The 23,162-nt window shown below is 48.6% G+C and overlaps 7 protein-coding genes across 7 annotated transcripts; 3 read left to right on the forward strand and 4 right to left on the reverse strand.

Annotated features, from left to right (window-relative positions):
- Positions 1–1,165: 1,165 nt before the first annotated feature.
- Positions 1,166–1,617, reverse strand: TrAFT101_005082 (uncharacterized protein; the record flags this gene model as incomplete). The annotated part of the gene is made up of 2 exons (XM_066127378.1): positions 1,166–1,429; positions 1,525–1,617. The coding sequence occupies 2 exons, from the start codon at positions 1,615–1,617 to the stop codon at positions 1,166–1,168; spliced, it is 357 nt and encodes a 118-aa protein (XP_065983489.1).
- Positions 1,618–4,935: 3,318 nt separating this feature from the next.
- Positions 4,936–6,351, reverse strand: TrAFT101_005083 (uncharacterized protein; the record flags this gene model as incomplete). Its single annotated transcript, XM_024908269.2, has 1 exon — positions 4,936–6,351. One exon carries the CDS (start codon positions 6,349–6,351, stop codon positions 4,936–4,938), a length of 1,416 nt encoding a protein of 471 aa, XP_024759556.1.
- A 239-nt stretch (positions 6,352–6,590) lies between these two features.
- On the reverse strand, positions 6,591–6,923 carry TrAFT101_005084 (uncharacterized protein; the record flags this gene model as incomplete). Its single annotated transcript, XM_066127379.1, has 1 exon — positions 6,591–6,923. One exon carries the CDS (start codon positions 6,921–6,923, stop codon positions 6,591–6,593), a length of 333 nt encoding a protein of 110 aa, XP_065983490.1.
- A 1,095-nt stretch (positions 6,924–8,018) lies between these two features.
- Positions 8,019–13,183, forward strand: TrAFT101_005085 (uncharacterized protein). Its single transcript, XM_024901947.2, has 3 exons — positions 8,019–8,675; positions 8,820–10,808; positions 10,858–13,183. Exons 1-3 carry the CDS (start codon positions 8,178–8,180, stop codon positions 12,949–12,951), a joined length of 4,581 nt encoding a protein of 1,526 aa, XP_024759555.2. The 5' UTR covers positions 8,019–8,177; the 3' UTR covers positions 12,952–13,183.
- An 80-nt stretch (positions 13,184–13,263) lies between these two features.
- Positions 13,264–17,188, forward strand: RPC2 (DNA-directed RNA polymerase III subunit). The gene is made up of 4 exons (XM_024904002.2): positions 13,264–13,532; positions 13,589–13,601; positions 13,675–13,776; positions 13,834–17,188. Exons 1-4 carry the CDS (start codon positions 13,406–13,408, stop codon positions 17,063–17,065), a joined length of 3,474 nt encoding a protein of 1,157 aa, XP_024759554.1. The 5' UTR covers positions 13,264–13,405; the 3' UTR covers positions 17,066–17,188.
- An 89-nt stretch (positions 17,189–17,277) lies between these two features.
- On the reverse strand, positions 17,278–18,726 carry TrAFT101_005087 (uncharacterized protein; the record flags this gene model as incomplete). The annotated part of the gene is made up of 1 exon (XM_066127380.1): positions 17,278–18,726. The coding sequence occupies one exon, from the start codon at positions 18,724–18,726 to the stop codon at positions 17,278–17,280; it is 1,449 nt and encodes a 482-aa protein (XP_065983491.1).
- Positions 18,727–21,130: 2,404 nt separating this feature from the next.
- TrAFT101_005088 (uncharacterized protein) lies at positions 21,131–22,455 on the forward strand (the record flags this gene model as incomplete). Its single annotated transcript, XM_024905736.2, has 2 exons — positions 21,131–21,570; positions 21,651–22,455. The coding sequence occupies 2 exons, from the start codon at positions 21,131–21,133 to the stop codon at positions 22,453–22,455; spliced, it is 1,245 nt and encodes a 414-aa protein (XP_024759553.1).
- Between the last annotated feature and the right edge of the window lie 707 nt (positions 22,456–23,162).

The following is a 23,162-nucleotide window of genomic DNA, read 5'->3' on the forward strand; positions in this document are numbered from 1 at the left end:
ACAAGCACTTGATGCTCACGCCTTTCGATGTATCGATACCTTCTTTCAACAGTTAGGTACTTGGTTCAGCCAGTGCCTAGCTGAGTACTTACCTACATGATCACTGTTGAGTGCCCTGCAACCGAGTTGAAGAGGATTGTTTCCCACCAAAAAGCTGTAGTTGAGCCATGCCAGAAAACCAAGGGCTAAGCTTGAGAGAAGAGGATGGTGGCACGCGCCAATCCAATGGATAGCAAAGAGAGAGCCTGTTTGTACCTACCATACTTACTATACCTAAGGTACTAGTATGGAAATCCAAGTCGTGCCTATCCCACGCGCTTGCACTGCGAAACACATGTAGGAGGAGACCACCTGGAGCTTCTGTTTATCCCAACAAACCTACACGCAGCTTACAATGGAGTCAATCAAAAACTTGGAAGGTAGCGGCGATTCGCTCCGCCTTCCGGGTTACAAATGCAGCCCTGCCATCTATAATACTGCCATGCCCTACTCTGCACTTGCATCTCTACTAAAAGCCGGTCTATCTCGCTGAAAAGCCGGCCAAGTATGAAGATCTGCCGGGACATGCTTTTCTGCCAGCAATTGCCACTGGAGCGTTGCTTCGCCGGCAGAGTTCTCCTGCAGCGCATCTGCATCTGGGCCAAAGCCGCAGGGCCATGTAGATGTAGACAGCTGCGGCTGGGAAGAGCTAACGGGCTCTCACCTTGGGAAGACGGTGGGGTACTTGAAAGCTGGCGTTGCTTGATGACTTATCGTAAGTATGTACTACTATTTCCTGATCAAGATATCAACCAAGATACACCGCTGACCAGAGCATTCTGCGGCGATGGCGTTGGAAAGGACATCATGGACGCTGCGCGCGTGCTACGAGCCGTTAGCTGGAGGCTAACCCGAGCCATGTGATGCATCAGAGCCTCTTAGCCGTTCCGTGAATAGCATCATCATATCCTTGCCGGACATTCTTCTTTCTTTTCTTTTTCCCCCCCTTCTTGCTTACATATACAAAGTATGCTGGCTTCCATGTGAGCCCGCAACATCGCATTTGCGCACTGTCTATACGACTCATACGCCTGACAGACCCATCCGGCCAGGCCAGTTTTTTGTGCTTGCGGACGACAGAAAATCGGAGTCTGCTCCGTATTACTCGCTCTCACCTCTCGCCCCATTATGTAGCAATGACTAGATGACGAATTCCACTTGAAGTCCATATCGATAGCTCACATCTCTCGCCGCCGCCCCCCGAAATGGCCAGCAAGAGACGCAAAATGCTGCCATCTATTACTGTGAATGTTCGTGTTTCACTGGCGGGGTCAGGTCCAGCGGTTGCTGCGGGTAGCCCCGACCTCTGAAACCCAAGCGCCTCTTCCGGAGCTTTGATTCTCGATATGCGAACCAACGTTGGCAGCGTGGCTCTAAGCCAGGTCCGAATCTAACACCCCACTCGGTTAGCGAACGATCACTCCTCGCGCGCTAAAATGGTGGGCAAGGGACGAGGATCCCTGGCCTGAACTTGCGTGGACGGACATGGAAGGTCGCTGGCGAACACGGGGGGCAGTCATCTACAGTAGTGCTGTACAGATGGCCCTTTACAGATTCAAGTTGGGGAAGAGTACGCATTCGAGTTATATGTATGTTTACTTAGGGTCTGTCTCCAAGCACCGGCTTTGAGCTGGGATGAAGCTCAGGGGTCTGTGATGGGGCTGCTTGTCTGGCACGAGTGTGTAAGCCGGGATCTTGGCGCCAGATAGAGTACATACATACATGTATGTATGTGATGCATAAATGGAACTTGATAATAGCAGCATATGCGCAGCAGAGAGACATTTTGCCCATCTTACTCATGCCCATGCACGAGAGCTTAAGCCGCGCGCACCTAGTGCTTGAGCCAAGCTTCCAAAAGGCCTGCCACGATCTAGAATTACGAGAGGCATTCAGTTGGACGTGCGGGGTTGCAGGAAGCAGTTTAACCTCAACTTGTCACCCGGCAGCCTTGAGCTCTTTCGGTGGCCGAGATAGCCGCCTTGTGCCTATATCGACCTGCAAGTGGCTGTTCTCGATTTCGTCATCGTTTTATGAGAGCTGAGTGAGCTAGGCTGGATTAAACCTAGAGATGGATTTGCCAGCATTAGCCATTGAGCAGGATGCGTTTTTTTATTCAGCTCCATGGATTGGCGAGCCGTGCCAGGGCAGTCTAGACCTCACGTATCACCGTGTTGTTGATATAGTCCGTGGTGGCGGCTGAGTTCTGTATACTGGGCTTAGGAGGAGAGCACGGCACAAATATCCTCTGCGCGCGGAGGCGTTGCATCTTAAATGCCCAGTAGCAATCCTTGGACCATGTCAAGACTCTACAGGTATATTGCACTAGCTTGTTATTGGCGCGATGATAGTCGGGTGGTGGAGTGGACCTTGTCTTGCGGCACCCAGATGAACCTCGTGCATGAAGGTTTATTAAAGGCAATGCCAATGCGCATAACAAGAGAGCATTCGTAAAGTACTATTTGACGGCGACCAGTATAGCCAGTGTATGGAAGAGGGAGAGTGGTATAAACAGGCAAGTTCTAAGAAATCCTGACACGAGGTCACCACGGACGCCAACTTTAAGCCTGAATGCAAGTTGTGGCGTGGACTTACATGATTATTTCGGCCCTGATGCTTTTTAACCATGGATGATAATATGGATTAGAACGGAGATGATGGAATATCCTACTCAAGTCACATGTGAACTTCAAATGTGGGCCAGGTAAGCAGCAAGCAAGATAAAGAATGCATATATTGCATATATTCAGCATTAGGTCAGCCAGTGTCACTCGTTGATTGTGTATAAATAAGTCCTTTACATTCAATTTCTGTTATGATATCATTTCTGAAACCCTTTCACATTGTGGGAAAAGGTTATTTGTTTTAAGGGCGTGCAATACGGAACCCTGAGTTACGCCAATAATCGTACTTTGGTCGATCATAGCCCGTTTGCCCTTACGTTGTTCTGGCAGTAAAACAGCGCCATGATGGGCATTGGGATGCCCTTTATTGTGCATATAGTAATTGTTGCGTTCCAGATAGATGTCTTCATCCGGCTTCGGCTTGGGATTTCACTGTGACGAATCGTGTGCCGACGAATTGCCCAGCATGTATGTAATCTATCTGTGTGGAACTTAATATCATCTTTTACACGTCTAACGTAGGATTTCCGGATGATTCCTGATGCAGCACCGGAGCAATAATACAGAGGATAAAATCGGATAAATTGACTCCATCAAATGGAATATTCTCCCTTACAAACTTTATTAGGCTGTATGTACATGCATGTATTAACTCAAGTGTGGACAACTATAGTGCCTAGGGTTTGAGATTTCTTTCCATCTAGTGAACTCCTAACGATTTTGCTTCCATTCACTGACTCAATTGGTCAACAATTTCATGACCATAACAACGGATAGAGTGAGATTTCAAGTCTGTAACTCGGCATATCCTTGAACTCGGCAATTCAATCTTTACAATTTTGCTTTAGCAGCGAACCGTATCGTCGATAGTGATGGTAGAATTCATGCTCTTTAGTCCTAGCCATTGTAATTCGAGATGTTTCACAACAGCACGATAGATCATATATATGACTTGACTGCATGTGCTTTGGCAAAGCCTACATGTACCGTGGAGAACCTCTCATTGCCTCGTCATCCCAAGAAAAATCATCTCAGTAAACTGTGGTATTGGACCATGGCAACTACGCGATGCTGGCCAACTTTGGACTCGCTGTTGGGTGGTTTCCTGGACACTGCCCTTAGCACTGTAACATTCTAATGAGTTTCATGTTCAACCAATGCCAGTATCATAGTGTAGGTGCTTAGTTAATGTAGCCTTCATAACCTGACTCCTGACAGAGATTGGTGTGGAGATCCAAGCTTGAATGTGCCTTCATACACTTAGTGGCAGATGTCGCAGTCATTAGAGAGAAGAGGAGTAGCAAAATCGATAAAGGGAGCAACAGCGACCACTACTGCAAAACAAGCTAAGGGATCTATTATCTGATCAATGGCTAGATAGTTGCAGTGAAACTCCAATTACATTTACGGAAAGTTAGCAGATCTTCAAGCAGTCGTGGAGTTGCGGCGGAGGTTCATGTGCCTCTGGACACCGCGTGTTAGCTAAGACCATAACCGCATGTGATAATGCAAACGTTGATACATGTGTTTGCCGAAGTACTGCTTAATAGTCACGGGTTCAGTGGCGTGAGTATTGGAGAACATAGGCTCTCTGCTGCTGTTCTTGTTTCCATTCTTCTTCACAGTCTCCATACGTTGCTATATTAGCAAGGTGCTCGTGCTGGATTTGGTTTCATCCGTTCGTTGATGCATGAGGAGGACCAAGATGCTTTTATGTCTTTACATTTTTTTTCTATTGTCGTTTTTATGTAATTCAAGTAGCTTGGGTCATCAGCCATAATAATAGCAATCATCTCCGAAAAAGCTGTAAATAGCGATCGCAGTGGGGTTGTTCAAAGTACCAGTTCGATCAAAAACCACAAGGTTTCCTAATACAGAGCCTAGCTGTCTTATATCTGCCATCGTCTGCTCCATAGCCAAATATACGGGCCACATATTTAGAATGATGAGAGCATTAGTCTGTACCTATACGTCTTATAACAGAGACACGCAGACCTGCATCTGTCGTAATCAAACAAATCACGTTCGGTGAGCTTTGCTTTTGGCGCTAGCACATATTAATGGAACCTTAAAAGTTCGTTTAATTGATTGTTTACTTCTTTACTATTAACAATCAAGGCTTAGTATTGTCTGGCAGAGTTAGATGCCACTCCAGAAGCCATTATGTATACAGCATGAACTCAGCCCCATACCGAATATACCGAAATTCACATGACTGGAACCTTTTTACTGGAACTACTTTTCTTGCCTCGTTTATGTAGTTGAAATCAGCTTAACCAGCCTGATAAACTCCAAGAGCTGCAACATGAGGATTGATTTGGCTCAAGTTGAACGGTGTAACGTTGATCCTTGCATCCGTCAGCGCCAAAAACATGGTTCCATTGATTGCTGGATCATGATCCCACGTCGACACATTGGGCTGGAAAGTAAACGCCGTCTGGTTTCGCAGGTTTATGTTGAGCAGTGGAGAGTACGTGACGTTTAGCTGCGATACCCAAGCCGCCCACCGGGGCACTCGTGCTCTGGTTGTAGTTACGTAGCTGTTGTTTGGCCCGATTAGCTTTCCGGGAGTGTCCCAGTGCAAGAAAACCTGGCGGCCTGGATAAGAAAGCGGGATGGTGCGGTTCCGGCTGATGGCTGGCGAGCAGTTGAGCGTCTGATTGGTGGCGTTGAAGCAAAGCTGCGAGCTTGAGATGTTTGCAGTTGAAAGACTGTTGGCAAAGCCACCAGTGGTCTCATTAAATGCATTAGAGGCATTGATGCGAGCAGGATTAGGCTGATTAAGGATATTGAGCGAGGGGAAGTTTTGCCATATAAGTCGTGTCTGGTTGGCAGGGCAGCTGGAGATATACGGCGCCAGCAGAGACCATTGCCAGCTCTGGGGAATTGAGGGAACGTGCCATACCGGCATCGGAAACTGTCCTCCAAGCTGGCGGAAGATGAGCTGCTGGCGAGCCTCTACTGCGATACTCTGGAGCAGCAGCTGGGCCGCAGGTCTAGAGGTCAGATGCGGCAGAAATCCATAGACGCCCGACTCTCCCCAGCGCGTAAGCTTTTGGTTGAAGTCAAGAAACTCTCGCACATTGGATACGGGATAGTTGTAAGTACATTGTCGAGGTGCCTGTGGGCCGAGCATATTGGTAAGGAGGGTAGCATGTCCGACCTCCTGGTCGGCCATGTACTCAATGAGAAATCTATCATCGGCGTTGACTCCGTTTGATTGAAACTGTCCAGTAGAGAAGTTCTTCAGGCCAAAGTGGAAGAGATCCAGCTCAATCCATTCCTGGTAGAGAGCTAGCGCCAGCGACTGGTAGTCATAGTCACTCTGAGGCCGGTAGACAGGAGCTGATCCATTGGTCCCCAGGCCGCCATTTGGAGTAAACGGCGCAGGCTCGGGCCCGTGGAGCTTGCCGTCGGCTGTGTAATTGAAGGATCCCGGAGCAGGAGGCGCCGATGGAATCTCCGAGGCCAGGATTGTGGAAGCCGTTAGCGCCCCGGTGGTCATTGCCGGTGGTCCTGTAAAGGGGCCATGAGAGGTCACATTCATCTGAGACACCACAGCTGGCGTGACGGTTTCAGCAGCAGAGAAGGTGGTTGTTGGGGTATATAGGAACGGAATAGCCTGAATCGGCGGCAGGTTCGAGAGGGCTAGAAGCCCTGCATATTGGAGGAGCGCATTCCCGATCATTATTGCTTCGTTCTGACCAGGAGTAAGACGTAGTAGGCCGTAACCACAGCCCAAGCAGCTCACTGCTCACCACCCCCAAGAAAGACGACTCTCTTATATTCTTGCTGCTCTCAGCTCACCTTGTCCCTCCAATTCCTCGACATCCTGAGCGTGCCGATACTCCCGGCGCCTGTCACTCGGTCACCACGGCCGTGCCTCAGATTTTGACAGGTTGACAAGCTGTCACGGCCACAAGCCGCTCAAGATGTGACGTATTCTATGCCAGATTGCCGATGGCACAAGATGGGGTGACGACGCCATTGTTCGCCATGCGGTAATGCCGCCGTCATAAAGTTCCGAGATATGCAGCATGCCAATGATTTGCGTGGATGTGGCGGAGGTGGAAAGTTAATAATTCCATGGCTGCGGCGGACGATGAACCCGCGGGCGCGATCTGCTGTCTCTATCCGCGTATATCGGCACATGGTGAGGCAGCATGAGCGAGATTCTGCGGTGCCGTCATGGCATATGTAATCGGTGGGAGGCACAGCCATGGTGGTGACACTTTGTTGCTGCAGAATGCTAAGCTTCATGTGGTGGTTGGCGTGGCAGTGTGGCTGACGTCGGCAGTGGCAGCAGATGCGGTTGACAGCTTATGACCCACTGCGAGCATTTGTGATGAAATTTTGACAAGCTGCCACGCGTTTGTGGGCAAACAATCGGATTAATATTGCTTTCATGGGCAGCGGTTTATAGTCTCTCCATCCGTCGCTTATGCCGTGGTTGGAAAACCATTAGACCGAGAGTGGCGATATATCGTCGTCTTCACTGATGAGGCTTAGACATATAGGTCGCTAATAACCAAACGCTCTGCCAAATGGTCAAGTTCGATATTTGGGGATGCGGCAGTGTATTGATTCTTTGCTTGGTGCTCTTACATGGCGTTCATGTCCGTACTTTATTTGTGGCTACAGCAATGAAGAAGGTTGAAGTAATTTCAGTCATGTAAAGCCCCATACACGCATTATTTCAATGTCAACGTATTGGTATTTTTATCAACAATTTGGATATAAATCAAGTTATTGCAATGCATTCTTCATGTAAGAGTGGCTTCTTCTTCTTCTTCTTCTTCTTCTCTCTCCATATCGATCAACCGCGAGAGCCATTGTCAATCAGACCAGCACGCTAATTTCTACGCACCGAGGAGAAGATTTCTTATAGAGTAAAATTAGCAATAATTGACCAACTTCTGGGTCATAACTCGAGACATGGATTTATAGAAAATACATTATATTCAGGTCGCAGGAGGATACTAGAGGGCGGCGAATCAACGATACATGTAGCTGGCCAAGGGGAGAGTTGGAAAATAATGACCGCAAGACAGAAATGCACATACAACTATACGAGGATGGAATATTGGTATCATAAAGGAGCCATCTTTCGGGAGCAATTGAAGCAATTGAAGCAGCTGGGCTTGTTGGCAATATGGGATGCTTTATATCTACCTAGTACCTATTAAATACATGCAGGTACACATATACCTACATGCATGTATGCAGAAGCCAGAGCGCGGCCAATCATCGTCACACACAAGCGCCCAACGGTACATGTAGGTGCATGCAGGATCGACAATTTTGGGCATCGACCAGATGCAGAGAAACGCAAAGCAAGCGGGGTGCAAAAGAAGGCTGAGAGAATTTATAACCATCGTCTAACTCTACCGTTACGTATATTGTTGATGCACTAAAAACTGTTACATTTTCCCAATTTTTTATCGTCTCTGCTGCCTCTACTGGCTTTATATCAATAGTTCAAGGATTGATTTCTGCCTATCTCGGGACATTGCCATGCCTATCAGACAGCGGTTCCAGAAGATTTTCTCTCGAAACAAGGATCCGCCAACACCAGATGCGCTATCAAGGCAAGACGAGCAATTAACATCTGTAACCCCAGCTAATGTACCGGCATCTCACATACACGTTCCTAATGCAAGCTTGCCAGAGCGACTCTGGGATCAAGCGTACGACGACTTGAAGATACATGATGCTGCACTAGTCCAGGCGTACGAGAAGATCCTGTCTCGTAATCTTTGCGGTCAAGGATTTAACTCTCCAATAACGGAATCTGAGAAGAACATGATTGCGCAAGACGCAGGCACACGGAGATCACAGATGCGGCAGCTTATTGACGAGGGCCTGAACAAAACCGCCCGTGAGGCCAAAATAAAAGAGACCATCGGCACAGCCACTCAGTTTATACTCTCTGCAAAGGACATAATCAGCTCTGCCATTCAGACTGCACCACAGGCGGCGCTTGCTTGGACCGGCGTATGCGTAGCACTAGAGGTAATTACTGTTTCATGCCAGATGTTATTATCCATTACACACCACCTTTATTATTCAGCACCCCAATCGTGGCTACTACCGCCATTTTAGAGACATTTCAATCTTCCTCTACTGCCCCCATCACCTCTACTAACTTGCTTCTAGATGATTCAAAACCCAATAGCTGCCACAGAGGCCAATCGTAATGGCATCGAATATGTGATAAAGAGGATGGACTGGTACTGGAATTTATCCAGTGCTGTCTTGAAAGAAAGCCTCGATGGTAATGATAGTAACCTCGCTGGCATCCGACGCGAACTTGAGATTCAGGTCATTGATCTCTACAAAACCCTCCTCTTGTACGAGATAAAGAGTGTTTGTTCGTACTATCGCAGCCGTGGCCTTGTGCTATTACGTGATATAGCCAAGCTCGATGACTGGAAGGGTGATATACAGACTATTCAGAGCGCTGAGCGCATTTTTAATGATGGCTCCAACACCTTTGCGGATCTAAAGATGGTCTCCAACCTCGAGAAGCTTGTCGCTTATGCCGAAACGCAGTCGACATCTCAGATGACAAAGGAAGATCAGCAATGCATGAAAGACCTGCGTCTCACAGATCCTAGCGCTGATAAGAAGCGTATTGAACAGACGAAAGGTGGTCTATTACAAGAGTCATATAGGTGGATCCTTAATAATCCCGACTATCAACGTTGGCGGTACAGCGAGGAGAGCCATCTTCTCTGGATAACAGGGGATCCCGGCAAAGGCAAGACTATGTTACTCTGTGGCATCATCGATGAGCTGGACCAGCAGTCAATTCGCTCTGGCACTGTCCATACCATCTACTTCTTTTGTCAAGCGACTGATCACCACCTTAACAACGCTGCTGCTGTTCTACGTGGTTTAATGTTCATGCTTATCAATAAGCAACCATCGCTCATTTCTCACCTACGAAAAAAATACGATCAAGCCGGTGCAAAGCTCTTTGAAGGATCAAACACTTGGATTACTTTATCAGATATTTTTGCTGCTATCCTCCTAGATCCAGCGCTGGAAAGTACATGCATAGTTGTCGATGCTCTTGATGAGTGTGTATCTGACTTACAAATTCTTTTGGACTTTATTGTAGATACATCTTCCATTGAGGGTCGTGCCAAGTGGATTGTGTCTAGTCGAAACTGGTCCCAGATAGAAGAGCGTCTGCGACGCGCCGAGCAGAAAGCAAAACTGAGTTTGGAGCTCAACGCAGAGTCTATCTCCAATGCCGTGGATATTTATATCCGAGAAAAGGTACATCAGCTAGCTAGCCTGAAAGGCTATGACGAAGAAACGTGCGGTACGATCCGGACCTATCTGTCTGATAATGCAGACGATACATTCCTATGGGTGGCCTTGGTCTGCCAAAATCTAGAAAAGCGTCAGCGATGGAAAGTCCTTAGAATGCTGAGAGAATTCCCGCCAGGTCTTGATTCTCTATTCAAACGAATGATGAATCAAGTGCTCTCCATGGACGATGCTAGCGACGTCAGCCTCTGCAAGCAAATTCTCGCCATTATGACGAGCGTGTATCGACCAATTACTCTTTCCGAGCTTGGCTGTCTCATTGATATCCCAGGGGAGCTTCCAGATGACATCACAGAAAAGCTTTCAGATGACATCAAGTTTTTGGAGGAGATTGTGGCTCTTTGTGGCTCTTTTTTGACTATCCGGGATGATACCATCTATTTTGTCCATCAGTCGGCCAAAGACCATCTCACCAGCAACGAAGAAGCCATCTCTGCTATCTTTCCCTCAGGCAGCGAGGAGACACATCTTGCCATATTCTCTCATTCAATACAGGCGATGAAGGTAATTTTGAAAAATAACGTCCATGGTTTATCGCACTTTGACAATTTCATCAGCGACGGTACTAGTATACTGGACCCAGATCCTTTAAATACCATTCGATATGCTTGTGTGTACTGGGTAGACCATCTTTGCGATGGAAATGTCAGCAGAATTAGTTCTGGATGCCGCAATATCCTCAGCGACGATGGAGTTGTCGATTTATTTATTCGGAAACATCTTCTCCATTGGCTAGAATCGTTAAGCTTGTTACGACATCTATCGGACGGTATCATCTCGATAACAAAGCTCGTGGACTTACTTGCAGTCAGTTTACGCTTTCAAGTTTCGTGGTAGACGAGGCTGACCGATCTAGGCACAATCACCTCAGGGAAAACTATTTGAATTTCTCCAAGACGCACGCAGATTTATTCTGTACAATAAACCGGCCATCGAAATTGCTCCACTCCAAATATATTCATCAGCGCTATTATTCAGTCCTATGAAAAGCTTGATACGCAAAGCCTTTCTTCATGATATTCCGTCCTGGATACATAGTAGGCCTATTAATGAGGACCAGTGGAGCCCATGTTTGCAGACGCTTGAAGGCCATAGGGGCCCAGTTGATTCCTTGATCTACCTTAATAATAATCAGATTGCCTCAGCATCGAGGGAAAGAAAAATTAAGATATGGGACACGGACACAGGCACGTGCATAAGGACGACTGAGAGTATTCCGAGACTTTGTGCATTAACCTCCCTAACAAATGGCCGAATTGTCTCAGGATCAGAAGACGGCGTCATCAAAATATGGGATCTAACTACAGGTGAATGTGCCTTGACAGTTGCAGATCAGGGCACTACTTTACTTTCAATGACTTCCTTAACTGGCGAGCGAGTGGCCACGGGATCAAAGAGCGGAATAATCAAGATATGGGATCTAAATCAAAGTATATGTGTCCAGACAATTAAAGCGCATAATGAGCCTATAGCCGCATTAGCTTCCTTGACAGATAATCGAATTATCTCAGGATCAAATGACACAACAGTTAAAATCTGGGATATAAATACAGGCGAATGCATTCAAACACTCAATGGCCACGTCGACGCAGTGCTTTCTGTAACCTGTTCGACAGATGGTCAGATTGCTTCCGCATCAAGGGATCGCACAATCAAAATCTGGAACGTAGCTACGGGCGAATGCGTTCAGACGCTCAGCGGTCACAACGGCGCAGTGTCTTCGGTAGCCTACTCAACAGATGGCCAGATCGCCTCGGCATCAGATGATAACACGATAAAAATCTGGGATGCAACTACGGGAGTTTGTACTCAGACGCTTAAAGGGCATGCCCTTGTGGCTAGGTCAGTAATATTTTTGGGCAATGGCCAGCTCGCTTCAGGGTCTGAGGACTACACGATTAAAATATGGGATACACATGTACCTATAAACGTGGATGCCGGGATACCTGGGAGTCATAGCAAACAAGTGGCTTCAATGGCCATGTCAAGCGACGGCCATGTTGTCTCAGGAGCGGGAAATGGCACAATTTGCATATGGGATATGGCTACGAGCAGATGTGTCCAGGTGCTCGAGGGCCATACCAACCACGTTAGATCAGTCGCCTTCTCAGAAGATAACCAACTGATTATCTCTAGCTCGGACAATGGTACAGTCAAAATTTGGGATGCAGCTACAGGTGTGTGTGTCAAGACACTCGGGACCCGTTCTGCATATGGTCGCACTTCGGGGATGTTCTTGCCAGATGGGCGACATGTTGCGGCGTCGATTAATACAGAGGTTAAGATTTGGGATATGGCGACATGGACATGCGTCCACACGCTAGAATGCAGCGAACCTATTACAGCAACGGCCGTTTCTTCAAGTGGCCAGTATGTTGCTTCGGCATCAGCCGACAAAGCAATTATGCCAGGATCAGCCGACAAAACAATTATGCTCTGGGATACAACAACAGGCGTTTGTGTTGAAACAATCAGGTTCATTGGGCGTTCTATCGAATCATTGGCTATCTCATCGGATACCAGGTACATTGCCTCAATGACGGGGGGTGGTACCGCCAAAATCTGGGATCTATCTACTGGGACTTGTACCCGGATGCTCACTATTGGGACAACCCCTAGAAGCCGCCTGTTGTTCGATACGAGAATAAACTCCCGCCTCCACTGTGATCTCGGTGCTTTCGACCTGGATCTTGATGTAGCTCCGGATTCTAATGTAGCGCAACAAGTTTCTAATATACCATTAGCTAAAGCCTCGCCGCAAGTTTGCTTCTACGGCTATGGCACAGATCAAAAGGGAGAGTGTATTGTATGGGATGGTAAACCAATACTTTGGTTACCTCAGGAGCACCGGGTTTATGACTGCGTTATCAAGGGATCGACTGTCATTGTTGGTTGCAGATCGGGACGTGTCCTGGTACTGCAGTTCTCCGAATCGGGGCCGGAATCGTAGCATACCTCTGTATATTATAAGAGCCATTACACTACAACTATGAAATAATGATAACATCTGTAATACATTAATAGCTAGTAACGGGGGATTAAAAACAAGGGGGGGGCTGCAAGACGAAAACACACACTTCGGTGGGCGTAAGAGCATTAATCTACATGTACCTTAATTACCTATGTACATTAGTAGGGTACATGAATACTCCGTACCAACGCTCACTGTTTTTGACACTTCCATGCCTTATCTTATCTTGGGCAAGCTTCAAGAAGCCGGTGCTCCACTAAATTTTTGCTCATCGCGGGGCAGCACTTTTTTTCTCGCCTGGCGCAAGCTGCTTATCCATATCGCTTTATCGAGCAGCGCCAAACGATTAATTTTGCGACTCCAGCCGCTTACAAACTCGCCGCATCTCTATCCTCATTCTCTAGTCCATGAATTCCTTGAGGTGACGCTCAAGATGCCGTTGATAGACGATGGCTTCGAGGCCCTGCTGGAGCCTTTCTACAACGGCAAGAAGCTGACCGACCCAATCTCGACCAAGGAAGACAAGTTCCAGCTGCTGCCGGCATTTCTCAAAGTCAAAGGTGAGGCTCTGGCTCTCGTCAATTCGTGTTTTGCATCTAAAGCTAACATGTCCAAGGTCTTGTGAAACAGTATGCATACCCTTCTACCCTTTCCACTCTTCGTTTGACGACATTTTGCTTAACCCTGCTAACTCTTCCCCAGGCACATTGACTCATACAACTTCTTTGTCGAGCACGAGATCAAAGAGATTGTTCGTGCCAACCGCACTATCCGAAGCGATGTCGACAGCAATTTTTGGCTTGAGTACGTTTAACTAGGTTTCTAAACAACATCGTCCTTTTGGCTAATCCCATACTCTAGGTTCACTGATATCCGCGTGGATCGCCCCCGTCGATTGGATTACAATGACTCCAAATCTCGAAATGAAGTCACGCCGATGGAATGCCGTCTCCGAGATATGACGTATGCCGCACCCATATTTGTCGACATTGCGTATATCCGTGACAAGCAGAAAATTGTTCGCAAAAATGTGCCACTTGGACGAATGCCAGTCATGTTGAAGAGCTGCAAGTGCCGACTTAGTGGAGCGAACAACTCTGAGATGGAGAAGATGAACGAATGTCCTTTGGACCCGGGTGGCTACTTCATTGTCAACGGCACGGAAAAGGTCATTCTCATTCAAGAGCAGCTCAGCAAGAATCGAGTCATTGTCGAAGCCGACGAGAAGAACAATGTCATTTCCGCATCAGTAACCAGCTCTACCCACGAACGAAAATCGAAAACATACGTCACGCTAAAAAAGGACAAGATTGTCCTCACTCATAATATTCTGGTCGAAGGCATCCCTATTGTCATTATTCTCAAAGCTTTGGGCGGCCTGTCAGACTACGAGATTATGCAGCTTGTGGCGGGCTCGGATGGCCGATACCAGGACGAATTCCTCGTCAACTTTGACGAAGCTGCCAAAGCTGGTATTTTCACACAGCACCAAGCTCTGGAGTACATTGGATCCCGCGTCAAAATGGGCTCTCGTAAGGGCCAGTTTGGCGCCCAGGCCCGCCGGAATAACGTTGAAGAAGGACTAGATGCCCTAGCCAACCTCATCATCGCACATGTCCCTATCGAAGGTCTCGATTTTTATCCCAAGGCTATTTACGTGGCTATGATGACACGCCGAGTGCTTATGGCCTCCCAGGATAATAAATTGGTAGACGACCGAGATTTCGTTGGTAACAAGCGTCTTGAGTTGGCTGGTCAGCTGCTATCTCTTCTCTTCGAAGATCTTTTCAAGAGATTTATGGGAGAGGTGAAAATGTCAATTGACAAGTTTTTGAAAAAGAACAACCGGGCCGTACCCTTGGATGCCGTTCATATGATTAGCAATCATGCCAATAGCATTGGGCTGGGAATCAACAGAGCTATTCAATCAGGAAACTGGAGTGTCAAGCGATTTAACATGAACAGGGCGGGTGTTACACACGTTCTCAGTCGACTCAGTTATATCAGTGCTCTCGGTATGATGACAAGAATCAGCAGTCAGTTTGAGAAGACGCGTAAAGTGAGTGGACCTCGAGCTCTTCAGCCTTCCCAGTGGGGCATGTTATGTCCGTCTGATACACCTGAAGGTGAAGCATGTGGTCTGGTGAAGAACCTTGCTTTAATGACACACATCACAACCAATGTGGACGAGGATCCTGTGAAGAGATGGATTTTCACCCTTGATGTTGGCGTTGAGCCGATCCGGAACTTTTCGGGTGCTGAAATGCACCGCGAAGGCTCATACATCATTCATGTCAACGGTACACCATTCGCACTCACCAGATACCCAAAGAGATTTACACATAGGTTTCGCACAATGCGTCGCCGAGGCTGGATCTCGCCCTTTGTCGGTATTCATACCAATTCGCATTTCAATGCGATCCACATAGCCACAGACGAAGGCCGCATCTGTCGTCCGTACATCATTGTGAAGAACGGCAAACAGAAACTGAAGCCTGAACACCTCCGTCTGCTTCAAATGGGCAAAGTTACATTCGACGATTTCCTGACAAAGGGTATTGTTGAGTACTTGGACGTCAACGAGGAAAACGACGCCCTCATCACTATATATGAAGATCAAGTGACAATGAGCACAACCCACTTGGAGATCGAACCATTCACACTCCTTGGTGCCGTTGCAGGACTAATTCCATTCCCACACCACAACCAATCTCCTCGAAACACTTACCAGTGCGCTATGGGTAAACAAGCCATTGGTGCTATTGCACACAACCAATTCAACCGAATCGATACTCTCCTCTACACCCTAGTTTACCCTCAACGGCCCATGGTAATAACAAAAACAATTCAGCTTATCCATTACGATAAGCTTCCTGCTGGTCAAAATGCCACAGTCGTTGTCATGTCATACTCTGGATATGATATCGAAGACGCTCTCGTTTTAAACAAGGCATCCATTGACAGGGGCTTTGGGCGGTGCCAAGTTTTCCGTAAATATACGACCGAACTTCAGAAATATCCCAATGGCCGAAGAGAGCGTATAGGCGACCCAGTCAATGAGATAGAAAATGGCGTTATGCGACGAATCAAGAAGCACGAAGCATTGGACGCCGACGGTCTAGCCATCGTTGGCCAAAGAATTCACTCAGGAGAGGCAATGGTTAAGAAGGAGACCCCTCTTGATATGACAACGACGGGTATCGGTCTTGATCGTGGCCCTAGCGAATACCGCGATACCGCGGTCTCGTATCGTATCGCGGACCCTGCTTACATTGACAAGGTTATGATTTCGCAGACGGAAAAGGATACAACAGTAATCAAAGTGCAGACAAGACAGACGCGCCGGCCCGAGCTTGGTGACAAGTTCTCTTCTCGTCACGGACAGAAGGGTGTCGTGGGTATCATTGTCGATCAAGAAGACATGCCATTTGCTGATAGCGGTCTGTGTCCCGATATCATCATGAACCCTCACGGTTTCCCCTCTCGAATGACAGTCGGTAAACTGCTTGAATGTCTTACCGGTAAAGCAAGTATTGTTCACGGCCGCAAAGACTACGGCTTCGGCGATGCCTTCAGGTCTCACCCCGTGCAGCAAGTAAGCGAGGTATTGGTTGACAACGGCTTTTCGTGGGAGGGCAAAGATTACTTTACGTCTGGCATCACCGGAGAGCCACTGGAGGCATACATCTTCAACGGCCCAATTTATTACCAGCGTCTGAAGCACATGGTGCAGGACAAGATGCACTCTCGTGCTCGCGGTCCCAGAGCCATTTTAACTCGACAACCCACCGAAGGTCGATCGCGAGAAGGTGGTCTCCGTCTGGGAGAAATGGAACGTGATTGTCTGATTGCCTATGGCGCTTCCCAGCTTCTCTTGGAGCGACTCATGTTGAGTTCTGATGGAACCATGATTGACATCTGCCAGCAGTGCGGTCTTTTCGGATACAAGGGCTACTGCAGCACTTGCAAGAGCACCAGGGATGTGACGAAGATGCAGATGCCGTATGCGGCCAAGCTGCTGGTACAAGAATTGATCAGTATGAATGTTGGAGTGCGACTGCAGCTGGAGGATGAGTTCCCTCACCCTAGCTAATGTAGATGATTGAAGTATACTCACTACGCATGTTTGGGAGGAATATATGTATATGCATATGCGTGTTACTACAACATATGACCAGACTGTAAATATTAAAATAAAATAGGATAAATGGAAGCATATTTTGGATTTGATATTCATTGTCTATTTTCTGGGATAATTCATAATCAGTAGTTTCATTTGACCGTTAATATGCTAATTGCTGCAGTTTACTTCGCTTTATCCTTCTTCACCGATTTTAGCCCTTCCATTACAACTTCATACTCTGTCGCATTCTCAATACCCTGTCCCGAAGCAGCCACGTGCGGCGCAAACACCACTTTCATCCATCTTCTCCACGTCTTGAGTGTCGGCGATGTCGCATCAAAATCATCGTCTGCGGTGATGGGAGCCGCGACCCTCGTAGGGCGGCCGTAAACAGGTCGCTTGTAGAGAGCTATGCGGCAGGATATCTGAGTGGACCAGACAAGTCCCAGGCTCGGCGTCTTGAGGGAGCTGGAGCTGCGCGGGTCGTCGCCCCAGCCGGTGAACCAGCGCTGCTGGTGATCTAGCGCAAGGGCAGGAGAGGCAGGCGGTTCTTCGTCTGGAAAGGAGAAGGAAAACGGCATCGAAGACGAAGGGGTGCTGGAGAGGTTCGGTATGGTTGATGGGGGGGGCATGCTCCGCGAGGCTAGGGGGCTCTCTTGATGTGACGGCGACATGGTGCCTCTCATGGCAAGGCTGCGTGAGATAGATGGTGTGGCGGATGAGGGAAACCGGTCGGCAACTTGGTTTGCTACAACGACGGCGATGTTGTGTCTTCGAGCAAGGTCGCGGAGCAGGGCGCCGAGTCGGGTGAGTTCAGCACTCCGGGTGGCCATGTTAGAGCCGTGGGAGCCCTGGCGCTCAAACTCGGCACGGTAATTGGCAGCCACAGAATCGATGATCATGATGCCGATTTTATGTCTTGATAGCAAGACTGGCACTTGATACTCCAAGATGTGGTCCTGGGTTTCTAGGTCAGGGGTGACAGCACTGTGGATGCCATCCAACGATGCTGGGGTTCCTGCTTCGGCAGCCTCTCGTAGGATTGTATTTCCTTGAAGCATCTGGGCAAGACGCCTAGTTGTAAGTCCAGATTCAGTCGAAATATAGAGGGCTTGTTTGCCGAGTCCGCGAGGAGGGGGGAGCTGCACGGCTAGGCATAGTGAGAGGAGGAATTGCGTCTTGCCTACGCCGCTCTCTCCAGTAAACTCGGTGATGTGGCCAACAGGCACACCGCCTCCAAGAGCTGCGTCTAATCCATCGTCCAGGGTACTAATGAATTCATCTGAAGTGTTAGATGTGGGTGGGCGTGGCTGCTTCTCCTGCTTCTCCTGCTTCTCTTGCTTCTCATGATCCTCTTGGTTTTCCAAGGTTGGGGACGATGAGGGAGCCGATAGTGGCGGTGGCGGTGGTGCGAGTGGCCTACTGGAAGTGAGATCGTCCGATAACGAGGCTTGGATAGCAGCAAGAAACCGGCGAAGGTCAATGATAGGTAGTTGTGTTCGCTTGGCGAGATCAGTGGGGTGTGTGGTGAGAAGGTCGGTAGTTGTGAGAGCGTGTCGTTCGATGGTAGGAATGAGCGCAGCAAAGGCAGAAAGGGGAAAAGAAGGGAGAATATGGAGAAGGTCCGTCATTTGAACAGCTGGGTCTGCAAGGACGTATAAAAACGCATGGAAACTTGCAGTGCCAGCTGAACCACGCCTTTTAGCGACAGACGCAGGGTGGAGGTTAGAGGGTGTAAGATGATAGGGCCAGAGAAGCTCGAGTAGCTCAGCGCCTGTGGAGGATTCTCGACCCAACGCTGCACTGTTCAGGCTTAAGCTCTGCTATGCTATGCCATGCCATGCCATGCCATGCATGTGGCGTTCCGAGACAGGCTGTTAGTCACAATTTGTCTCTGGTTTTGATGCGCTAATGCGAAGACCCTGATGCGGCTGCTTGGACGATTCGATTAACGAGATGCTATAGCTCCTGTGATTTTTGTTCTATGCCCGTGCCTGCGCGTAAGGCTGGGCGGGGCAAATATATGCAAGTATGAAAGGTCCCTCTTTGGCTCTACAAATCTGAATCGCCAAGACCCACGAATCTGGGGTGGATAGAGAATTGCCGCTTGTGTTGGAGATGTAGTTTTACTTCATACGTCTCCCGTGATATCTGCGTGCACCAGCAAATCGCGACTGTTGCTCTAGCCTACCCTACACCGAGCTGGCGCCTGCTTAGTCATGCGCATCGTACATCGCATGTATAACCGCGTGCACAAAGTGCTGACCCAAATCTTGCCTGTGCAAATCTCTTCCCATTCTGCCCAACCTCTTTTCATACTTAGCGGGATGCCCATCCCTGCCTATTAGTTTCGCGCCATGACAATTCTGCCCACCGTCGATTCAGCCTCAAGCTGCCGGCGCAACCTATCGAGTGTCCCAGTGGGCGCGCTGGTTTAATCTGGCCAACCATAGCGGGACGGCTCAATGAGTTGGCCAGGGGTTGTTTAGCTCGCGACTGGTTTGTGAGCTGCAGATGGCGGTAAAAGAAGCCAGAAAGAGAAAAGGCACAAATCGACAACTGCGCCCTTCAGATAGCTCGGTCGGCTGGACTGCCCATTTCTAATTAAACACTCGGCAGACGAGAACTTTGGACAACAGGAGAAGAGGAGAAAACGCGAAAACTACCTGGCTTTGACTTTGCGAGTGTCTTTTCCCCACGTTCAAAACGCTGCGAAAGACATCAACTGTCTCAATGCTCAACTCAAGACGATAGTCGCGACAAAGCTTGCTCAGGGTCCATCCATTTCTCCTCACTGCTGAGTGCGGCACACATCTTGACCAGGGCCACTCACCTAGTGCCGCCTAGTGGTTGGGCAGATTCCGTGCTAGACAGGCTTTGCTGCTGATCGTGCGCAGAAACAGCTGCATCGGGCCCCCCTCTCATTTCCACAATTATTCCTCCGTCTTATTCGACAACCTAAAAGCTTGTTCCCGATTTAGACTTGGCGTCGATAAACGCTGCGGATTCCGCGCTTTCTGGTGCGACTTCGTTTGGGGGCATACGAATGTCCAAATGCGCGAAGGACGCGGTCGGGCAGCAAAGTCCGCAGCTCATTTCGATTGTTGAGCGAATGTCTGGACGCAACGGCGAGAAATGCCGAGCCAAGGGCCTGTGAACGAGGCATTCCGCACAAGAAGATGATCCTGCATCATCTGGCAGTATTTACTGTGTGTGTCCCTGTACCACCCCAAAATCCTACCATAACAACTGCTAGCATGTACTAGCAGCTGGTACCATGTGTATCTCATTGCCCGCTATTTACCGCTACCCCTGCGGCTGTGGCAAGATAAAGCAAGAGATTAGATCTTGTGGCTTGAACTATGAGATGTGAAGACGTGAAGATTGCTCCAACTACCGACTGCAACGACTCGCAGTGATGGGCAGCACAAGCGGGATGCTCACAGTCAGCCTGCTCCATCACAATCAGCAGACTTTGGTCGTAACAATCATGTTTCTGTGCTCTCTTGCATCGAGCTGACAACCTTCCGCACCCCCTGTCGCTTTATCTGATGCGCAGTGGTCAGTGTTCTCGTGGATCCTGGGTCTATTTGCTGTTAGCGTCCTGCTGCCACTCAGCTCGTGTATAAGCCACCAATCCGACGAGAGGGTCCTACCTGCAATGAGAGGGTCTGGCCTGCAACCGGCGGCAGCTTTTCACGCAACATCCATGTCTTGTTAAGCTAGCAGATGGGCTAAGTTGAGGCTGAATGGAGCGCGGAGTATGGCGTGGTGCCGAGTGCGAGCAGTGTTGCTGAGAAGCTACCGAGTATGGTTTATCACCGTGACTGGGCTATTGCTCAGTAGCCCAGGCACATTTTGTGCCATGGCTAATGCAATAAAGTCATTTGGGAGCGAGTGCCCCCAAACGCTAGACATTTTCCCCTTTCTCCTGCTCCTTCTTGTTCTTCCAGCACACAGTTGAGCCAGCTTCAGCCCTTTGGACGTGGTGTTGTCAATCTTTCTCTCATAACAATTCCATTGTTCAGCCTGGCCATGATGAACAAGGCAACGAACATTTACGCTGCCTTTGCAGCTCTGCTGGCTGCTGCTGATGCTCGCAACTTGCACCAGCCTAGAGCAACTGCGGCCTCTGGTTTCGACTTTGGTGGATTCAGCCCAAAGCCAACAAGTCCTCCCGATTTCCCCTTCCACCAGGCTCTCCAGCGCCGAGCAGCTTCATCGTCTAGTCCCCAAGTTGTCTATGTTGCCCCTGATGCCACCTGTGGTTATATCTCCGGTCTTGCTGGTGCGGGATACACTTGCGGTGTTGGCGCAACTTGTGTCTTCTTCACCGCGTCCCAAGCTCCGGGACATGTCGCCTGCTGCAACTCAAACGAATGCAATGCCAGAAACGTCTGTATCGATTATAATCAGTATTTTAGCCAGAGCAAGTGCGATAATGGTTGTGCTGTTGACACTTTTACTCTCAAATGGTACGGTTCACTTATCTCATTGCTCACCAACCCAAACCGAATCGTACTTTAGTTGGTTTGACTAACAACAACATCAACAGCACAAGCACAGAAGCACCCTACTGCAACACGATTTCCTTCCCAGGAAACATCATGGACGTCTTCTGTAATAATGTGAACATCACCGGCATCCAGGCTGCATTGACAACATACCGTGGCGAATCTTCCAGGACGTTCTTCCCTCTTACGTTGACCGGCAACACTCCTGCTACTACTACCTCCGATGATTCTACTTCAGCTAGTCCCACCTCTTCTTCTTCTTCTAGCTCTTCAGCCTCTAGCACAGGTGGCAACGATAGCAGCGGCGATAACGGAAGCAGCGGCGACAACAACAATGGTAGCAAAAACAGTGGTGGCTCCAAGAGTAACACTGGTGCTATCGTTGGAGGAGTTGTTGGTGGTGTGGGTGGACTTGCCTTGATTGGCCTTGCCGTCTTCTTCTTCCTCCGCCGTAGGAACCCAGCTACTGGACACGAGCCAGTGAGCCAAAACGCCCCTCCTCCTGTTGTTTATCCAGCTCCCGGGATGCAACAGCCCCCCCAGGGCTACTATGACCCCAAGTTTGCTGCGGCCACGGGACAACAGCCATACCCCCCCAACCAGCAGTACGGCCAGCAAGGATTTTACCCTCCACAGCCTTCGGTTTCACCTGACCAGGCTACGTCACCCAATGGATCGCACATTGACCCTCGATACAGCCTTGCTCCGTCAAGCACCAGCCCGGCCCCGTCTGGTGGCTATGTAGCTCCCGTGGCCGGAGGCTTCCAGCCCCAAGAAAACGTGATTCACGAGGCCCCGGCAGCTGGTTCAGACAACCATCGCGGCGAAATGCACGAGCTTGCTTAGATAGCAGCTATCATTAGGCAGCATGGTTGATGAAAATAGCATATGATACGGAAAAAAAAAAACTGATATGAACATCGGCAAGCAAAAAAAATATGAGCGAGCTGGCGTTATGGGATTGGATATTTGATTTTTGCATCAGTGCCGGAGTTGACTTAGAAGCAATTTTCGGGACTCTTTTACTTCTTTTTTTCTTCACCTTTTAGATATATTCACTTTGATTGCAGGAAGGCATTTGATGGAATTAATGCTGTGTGCTGGGCTGTTTATATATATTTTATGGACATTGAAGGATTTTTGTTTGCCTTGCTGTCATTCCCGATCTCGAATTTTCTGTCTGAGCATTTTTGTGGTATGGCAGCAATGGCTCTTGTACACATCTCTCAAAGGTTCGCCTGAAAATAGCTTCAAGCTTGTGGATATTGTTAATTTAATACATACTGTTGAAAACTAGCATAAGTACTTGAGTCGTTAATTTTGTGAACATGTAAGTTATGTTGATTCGGCAGCACGTCAGCCCACTTTATAAGCTTGACGTTGGGCGGGGCCTACGGAGTATCCAAGCTCGAGTTTACCTCATGGGATCAAGATCCCCATGTACGATAAACGGATCCGTTTTACATATTTATTGTGCTGCGTGTGGATTTGGGGAGTAGTTCACAATATTTATGGATGGGGGGGTGGAGGTGTCTGTAGGGGATGATGTAGCC

Source organism: Trichoderma asperellum, chromosome 3 (assembly GCF_020647865.1).
Source record: "Trichoderma asperellum chromosome 3, complete sequence".
NCBI lineage: Eukaryota > Fungi > Ascomycota > Sordariomycetes > Hypocreales > Hypocreaceae > Trichoderma > Trichoderma asperellum.

What these genes read in the sequence shown, in the direction of transcription:
- RPC2 (XM_024904002.2), top strand. Translation starts at nt 13,406, where the DNA reads ATGCCGTTGATAGACGATGGCTTCGAGGCCCTGCTGGAGCCTTTCTAC. An exon ending in GACAGCAATTTTTGGCTTGA is followed by an intron (nt 13,777 to 13,833) that starts GTACGTTTAACT and finishes CCCATACTCTAG; the next exon opens with GTTCACTGATATCCGCGTGG.
- TrAFT101_005085 (XM_024901947.2), top strand. Translation starts at nt 8,178, where the DNA reads ATGCCTATCAGACAGCGGTTCCAGAAGATTTTCTCTCGAAACAAGGAT. An exon ending in GCGTATGCGTAGCACTAGAG is followed by an intron (nt 8,676 to 8,819) that starts GTAATTACTGTT and finishes ACTTGCTTCTAG; the next exon opens with ATGATTCAAAACCCAATAGC. An exon ending in AGCTCGTGGACTTACTTGCA is followed by an intron (nt 10,809 to 10,857) that starts GTCAGTTTACGC and finishes TGACCGATCTAG; the next exon opens with GCACAATCACCTCAGGGAAA.